This window comes from Musa acuminata, chromosome BXJ3-3 (assembly GCF_036884655.1).
Source record: "Musa acuminata AAA Group cultivar baxijiao chromosome BXJ3-3, Cavendish_Baxijiao_AAA, whole genome shotgun sequence".
Lineage (NCBI taxonomy): Eukaryota > Viridiplantae > Streptophyta > Magnoliopsida > Zingiberales > Musaceae > Musa > Musa acuminata.
Genome location: NC_088351.1, coordinates 23,872,059 through 23,879,386, shown reverse-complemented (window position 1 = coordinate 23,879,386; position 7,328 = coordinate 23,872,059). Strand labels below are relative to the sequence as shown.

Below are 7,328 nucleotides of genomic sequence, written 5' to 3'. Positions count from 1 at the left end.
GCTGTGACACTGGATTTGTTCTTTTCTTTGACTGTTTCACCGGTGTGTGTCTTCCTTGGATTCTGAGCACTTGTAATCTTTGAACTGACCCTTCCCAACCTGAGAAAGATGGACCGATCCGTCAAGTCGAATGTGACTCCTCTTTTAGATGGAAGCTGCTGTTTCTGGCTTCTTGACATGGAAGAACGAGACGGAATCCGTGATCAAGAGATGCACATTCCTGTGCCTTCCACCTAACGTCAAAGGAGTAATAACATATGAATGAGTTCAATGAGGAATATGGATCTTTTGGAGACAAACCAGAGTTCCTCGACTACTAATGTACAATCTGCAAGATGTCTTCTGGTTCGGTAGCTCTTTATCTGCAACTTGGTTGCTGCAGCATCAAGCTGGCTCAATGGCCTGGGCGAAGTCAGTCATATAGAACTCGATCATAGAGGTTTAGCTCTGACATCCCTTCATGGAGTATCGAGGACATGGACGCTGCAACACGAAGGCAATCTAGATAGGAAGGAATGGTCTGGGGCAAGATTCAACGCTGTAGAAACACTACATATATCTCAGTGTTGTTGATGGTCAAAAAGATGGCTCCATGTCTCCGCACGCAATACTTCAAATGTCGATCTCAAAACCAGCTTCCTACTACACCATAATCAGAACAATGACAGATTCTAATTCCGAGCGGCATGTGCGGCACAAAAACCAGGAGAAAGAGTGAGAAGAAGAAGAATAATAATAATTTATCACATGTAACTTCAAGAAAGAAAGCAAGTAGCAAAAGGAACGGCAAAGAGGACGACGTTAACTTCTCAGGGAAGGGAAAAAGATGTAATGTTCATCACGACCAACCTATTCTCTCTCTCTCTCTCTCTCTCTCTCTCTCTCTCTATAGATATATATATAAGAGAGAGAGAGAGAGAGTGTGTGTGTGTGTGTGTGTGTGTTGAGTCCTTGCAGTCTACGCCAGGATATATGTGGATAAAATAACAGCAGAGATGGGCAAAATAGGCTGAAGGGGTTACTGTTACCAGTCTTATACTCGGAGGAAAACGGAAGCAGCAGTAGCAGGTGTGACCTTGACTGCAGCAAGCCAGTGTGGTCAACGGTGGTTGCTTTGCAGTATCTGTGGGAAAGTTTTCGGGGAGGAGAAATCAAAGAAAGCAAAATCGTCCCGTGACGCGACCTTTCCAACTTCGCCTTTGAAAGGTCCAAATTGGTGGGAGAGATGATGTATTTCGATAGAAGAGGATCAGAGAGAGAGAGAGAGAGAGAGAGAAAAGAGCCGACTCTGCAAGTCTCTCTGCCATTTGTTCCTTGTGTGGTTTACACTGACCTGCAATTACTCAACCTAGCAGCGCAGTACGACGGACAATGAATTACCCATCACATAATCCAGATGAAATGATCGGGTCTTAGATTCAATCAGCTCATCCAACTTTCTTAATTTTTGATCGAGGACAGGGAGATGAAATGATTGAAATGGAATAATTGGTCACAGATGCCCTAATAATAATAATATGAGATATGTTGCTACATTATGGCTTGGAAAAGTTTATGATCCATCCATCATAAACCTTGTTCAAAATTTTGCCATTTTTATTAATCAGAAAAGTAATAACTTGGATCATCAGGTACTCTTTCAACTACATCTCAAGCCTTTCAGTTCATCAGAATTGTGATGCCATTGGCTCTTTTGTCTAACTTGTGTGATTCTTGCCGAATTGGAATGCTGAGAGATTGGATAATGTTAAGTCTCACTTTTAGTGGAGGATTAGTGTACAACGTTTGTTTAGTCACTTGAAACATGTAAAAGTTTACGGCAAAGTTCAAATATATCAACAGTGCACCAAAAGTAATATTCAGGATAAGACCTCCTCTTGTATCAATAAAATGCTTCCGTCATCCACATAGCAAGAAAGGATTGCATCATTCATTAAACTAAGTTCAAACTGTACAAATAGGAGAAGGTTCCAAAGAGACAGGAAGGCACCTACTGATACAGTCATTACGTCATGTTAACTTTTGGCAACCCTAGCGCGAACCGCTCGTCCCGATTTAGAAGATGAAGCAGAGGCAGAACCATCAAACTTCTTTTTATCTTCGGTAAATGCTTTTTTCATCTCTTCCAGAATTTCATTGTATCGGTTCTTTCGCTCTTCGGTGTCGACGCGCTCCACAATAGATAGCTCCGACAGATCATCACACAGGATCTTGTTGATTATGTTGGAGCATCGTGGGAAGAAACGCATTCCTAGCTGAACTGGAACGACATTTGAGCCAGTCAGAAATGATTTGTGGTGAAAATTGCTATCTAGATAGGTTGAAATGCAGTACCAAAGTGTATCCATGTCAATTAAAAGCTATTTCTTGTAGTGTGTCATTCTACATTCTACATCTTTGTTATTTTCATTTGTTGGGAGGAAAGAGTAGCTGATCATATGGACTGTAAATAATGGTTCCTTGATTGTTAATATGACAACTGTACTAGAAAGCCCTGCGACTGCAGCGTAGTTTGATCACACATGCGGGAAACAAAACAAAACAAAACAAAACAAAATTTATGGATACGTACCTGTCTTTGATAGAGCTTCCATCCGGGATAACTGCTCTGCTGTCATTTCAAGCGATGCTTTCGCCACATCATCAACTGATCTCTTGTATCCAGCACAAGGTTGCAGCAAGCCGCTTGATTTAAACTTGAGGGTGCCGTCCACATTAGCATTGTTCATGGCAGTTTTTGCTTCCGCAGGGAATAATCGCTCAGCCAGCCAAACTGCACCGAGAGGAAATCCGATATGGATGAGTTGGATATTAAGAGAATATGAAAGGACGTCCAAAATCATTGCCATCCACTTTGTGTAGTTAGTGCTGTTAGTTGCATCATGTGGAAAATCTTGAGCTTGGTACAAAATCCGACCAATTAGTATCAACGTAAAGCACAGAACAAAATATAGGTGAAATGGAACAAAGAAAAAAAAAAAAAACATATTACTATCTACAGTACTATCCAGGAGAAATCAATATTTCCTTCACCCAATGGTAAATTACCTCTGCTCTCAAGATATAACAATTTCTCTCGCAGGTTATCACTGATCATCTCAACTGGAACAGAAGTGGCTTCTGTAGGTGAATCTTTCGCTTCAGCTCGCTCTAACATCTCAATGCACAGCCGCTCCTTTGGAGAAGTTTCTCCTCTTTTGACTGGCCTGCAGTAGTCTATAGATCTGGTATGCATCTTGGAGATTTTAAGCGCCGTTCTTCCATCTGAGCTGATGTAAGATGGTTGAGCTCCCCTCGTTAGCAATGACATTATGATTTCAGGTTCTTTACGCATTGCAGCAACATGGAGCACAGTGTAACCTCTGTGATCTTTGCCATTCACGTCTGCAAGTTCAAGATCCAGAAGCTGTTTCGTAGTTTTTGGGTCGCAGTAAGCAACTGCATAATGTAGAGCCTTTGCATCATCTAGAGTGGTGTGTTTCTCATACAAAAGCATCTTGATTAATTCAATATCATCCATATCAAGAGCAACATATATGCTCTTTACATGTTTATCCGGGAACCCAAGGCTCTGACCATCTGATCCTAAACTTGAACGGAACTTCACAATTTGCTTGACAACATTTCCGGGTAACTTCTTTTCAAGTGTCATATAATCAATATCCGACTTGACAACCATTTCAATGCACTTCAAAAGTAATCTCTGGCAATGCTTATTGCACAAATTTGCAACAATTAGAATCAAAAGAATGTCATCTGTTGCTACCTTCTCAAGAATGTCAAGGAGCCGCCGCTGCAATGGAATGATATACATGTTTCCATTAAAGCTGAAGATTTGGAAAGAATATTCATAAACTTGTTAAATTGGAAAAAAACAAACAATGATACATGATGACATGCATAAAAATATTTAGGCAGGCTGAGGGTGATGTGTTCGTAACTTCATAGTTCGTTTGGCAAGGACCAATTTATTGGACAAATTGCTTGCCTATCAGCAGATTTGGATGCCACTGATTGTGCTTGAGTTTCCCCAACAATGGGAAATTTCTAACTCTCAAATTGAAGGATATATAATGTATAATAGACATCTTAAGCATGGTTCGCCATGCCAACCTGTACCGGGTGGTACGAGCAGTATATACCGGTTCGATAGGGGACCAGCATACGGATCACCCTGAACCAGGCAGTCCATAACTGGGGACCTCGTATCACTCGATAAGGGGTATGTACCGATCAGAATAGTTGAAATCTGACTGTTACCGACTTGTAGCAGTTAGTTAACAGTCAGATTTTGATCGATACCAATCAAAGGTTAGGATTTGTTGAATTCAAACGATCCATTTGACCATTTGAACCAGATCTGAGGGTTTTCAAACCTTTTCTACCTCCTCATTCTCTCCCCTCTCACTCTCTCTAACTCATCTACTCTCCCAATCACTTTCTCATTCACATATTTATCTCATTCTCTCATTTGCACTCTATTGAGGGTGGTGCATGTATTGAGGAGTAGTATTTTATGCATGTCACCCAAGATTTAGATCATAAAGCTCGCTGTGATAATTGATCATTCTTTTTTGAGCAACAGTATAGTAATTGATCTTCTAATGCGAAGCAGGAGGTCAGTGGTGAAAGTAGAAGTTCCAACATTCTCTATGCTCCGCACTAACACATACCATAATCATACTTACTTCAACAGTTGCCTCACATATAAGTGGTTTACAACGATCATACTACAACCATCACCACGTTGATGCACTAATAGCATACAATGTATCAGTATACTATGTCGTGGGATTAATTTCGGGATTGGGTCTGACAAACATATTAAATTGATATACAAATACATAGGATTCTGCCCATGGAGTCCCGTCGTTCTTTTTTGTAGTAGAACCAAATATATCCATCGATCGATTACTTGATTTATTTGAATTTTAATGTTTAAGTTGTTTAATAAACAATCTAGTAATTCAAATCATTTCTATGGATAATTCAATATCAACGAAAGGATGATCTGAAACATACCACAAAGCTACTCCTCAAAACCTGAAAAAGATATGTGACACTATTATTTCACAATCTAGAATATTTTTGCTAAAATTATACTAAATTTATATTTATTTTCAACTTAAAAACCCTAATATAATATTTTTTATTATTTAAAAATTTTTAGAGCTATTTTCGATCATTTTTTTGTGCTGTTGGTACGCCCCACCGTATCGACACATAATATATCGGTACAAAGCAGTAGATACCGTGTCGCCAACTGGTTGGTATACCGGTACGAGTTGATAAGGTGAACCTTGATCTGAAGGCAAACTAGTCAGGCCAAATTGAGAGGGCATCCCTTATTCTTCTGTAAACACAGTAAGGTAAGGTGATTGGAAACATCAATAACAAAAATAATGGGCACACATGGGTAAAGCCAAAAGGCAAAACATATGCATAAGAATCATAGTGGATATGTCATGCAAGTCATCACTCTCAGCCCCGATTCCCAACTTCAATCTTGAGTTCTTATTCCAAATCAAGAAAGCAAGAGTTCTTATTACTCACACTAGGGATTTACTGTTTCTTAATTTAACCGAGTTAGACAGCAACAAGATTGGACTCTGAATTAGTTATAGTCAAAAGGTAATCCGGCATGGTTGAACGATCAGACTCCGTCCAAGGGTTAATAAAGAGCTGCGCTGTAGGGAATTCTGGAATAAGATGATGATCGAAGAGATACATGTGTCGGGAACTGCAGCAGAGGACACATGTAGCTGGAGGAATTCTCAAATATTTCATGAGATTTCTAAAGAAAGATAGCTTTACTACAAGTATAGGAATACTGGATGATCCAAGATTCAGTCTTGAAGATGACAAAATCATCAGCAAATTTTCAGTAACAGCATTCCATCGCTGGCATGTAATGATTCGATTTAGAGACTACTCAGGATGTCAAGGATGGTACATAAGACGCCACGATCCAGTCATTCTATTGATGGATGGAAGGCTTCAAGTACTGTAAGACAAAGAACTTACTGGTGTGTGAAATGAGAACAGGTAATGATTCGCTTTAGAATCTACTCAGGATTTGCCTCAACAATCCGACCGTTCTACTGATAGAAGCCACCATATCATGGTGGAAGAAGAGAAAACATCGGACAGACACAGAATCCATCAGCCAACAACGGAATCAAGACATCATTTTGGTGATAATCCCTTCCTTAATCTTACCTCGAACCTCTGAAACAGGATCCTCCAAATAGAAAGGGCAAAAATAAAAACTAGGCAACATCATTTGGCCCTCACCTGAAAGAGGCTGACGAGCTCGTAGATCTCGAATCTGAAGGCGGCATGGAGCACCTGGAGCATGAAATGGACTGCGGGCCAGCAGGCTTCGTGGCGGTGGCAGCTCTCTTCGGCGCACTCCGCCGCGCCCCTGGGGAGCTCCTCCGGCCGGCCGGTGTAGATGTACTCGAGCACCGCCTCCAGGGCCTCGCGACCGACCTCGAATCCCGCCACCAGTTCGCCGAGCTCAAGCGCCACCGACCCCGCCGCGAACTTTTCGAGGAAGAAGGGGCTCCGCGCTGAAAGGACGCAACGGTGGACGGGCACCTCGAGCGGGGGGTCGCCGCTCGAGGATCGAACGATGATGCAGGCATCAGCGCAGAAGGCGAGGCCCGGGGAGCGGCGAAGGGACCCGAGGTGCTCCGAGAGGCGGGTGAGCGCCGCCACCTCGGCGGAGGGCAAGGGCTCCGCGGCCGCTGCTACCGCCGGGGGGTAGCATAGGCTGCTGGTGGTGGTGATGTCGGAGTCAGAAAAGAGTTGGCTGTCCTCCGGCTCCATGGCTGCCGACTTTGGTCGGACTTTCCCGGCCAAGGAAGCGAGTCGAAAGTAAATCCCGCGGTTTGCCCTGGTCTTTTAGAGAGAGAATAGAAGGTCACGACTCACGTGGCAGTTCGTTAATGGTCGGGCGGCGCGTGAAAGGTCGTCTTCAGTGGCAATTCTTGATGGTGAACGAGGATGCTTCCTCTGTCTAAAGCACTGCAATAAACCCCATCATCATCTTATCACCAATCTGCATACACTTGTTTAACTCTCCCAACATACAAATTACTGCAGCAGCCACCTTCCCATACAAAAACAAAACATTAAAATAAATAAATAAATAAATAAATAAATAAAAAGAAAGAAAAAAAAAGGGTGCGGAACGAAGAATCACTCGAATGACTTGTGTCACTGAAAACCTCTAATCACCTGTCACTGTTCTAAGTTCCATCAGTGGTTTCCTATCTTGTATCGAGCCATCAAAACGGGAAAACACATCCTTCTCGACTAATAAT

General features: G+C 42.1%; 1 protein-coding gene across 2 annotated transcripts; it reads right to left on the bottom strand.

Moving 5' to 3' along the window:
- Positions 1 to 1,908: 1,908 nt before the first annotated feature.
- On the bottom strand, positions 1,909 to 6,892 carry LOC135634275 (BTB/POZ domain and ankyrin repeat-containing protein NPR1-like). Of its 2 annotated transcripts, none has more exons than XM_065144635.1 (4): positions 6,295 to 6,892; positions 3,049 to 3,793; positions 2,573 to 2,773; positions 1,909 to 2,260 (listed from the first exon to the last, which is right to left on the bottom strand). In XM_065144635.1, exons 1-4 carry the CDS (start codon positions 6,829 to 6,831, stop codon positions 2,016 to 2,018), a joined length of 1,728 nt encoding a protein of 575 aa, XP_065000707.1. In that variant the 5' UTR covers positions 6,832 to 6,892; the 3' UTR covers positions 1,909 to 2,015. The 2 variants fall into 2 exon arrangements, with proteins under 2 accessions (XP_065000707.1, XP_065000708.1); XM_065144636.1 differs by having other exon boundaries at positions 2,056 to 2,255.
- Positions 6,893 to 7,328: the final 436 nt, after the last annotated feature.

What these genes read in the sequence shown, in the direction of transcription:
- LOC135634275 (XM_065144635.1), bottom strand. Translation starts at nt 6,831, where the DNA reads ATGGAGCCGGAGGACAGCCAACTCTTTTCTGACTCCGACATCACCACC. An exon ending in GTTATATCTTGAGAGCAGAG is followed by an intron (nt 2,774 to 3,048) that starts GTAATTTACCAT and finishes CTCTCGGTGCAG; the next exon opens with TTTGGCTGGCTGAGCGATTA. An exon ending in GGAAGCTCTATCAAAGACAG is followed by an intron (nt 2,261 to 2,572) that starts GTACGTATCCAT and finishes ATGTCGTTCCAG; the next exon opens with TTCAGCTAGGAATGCGTTTC.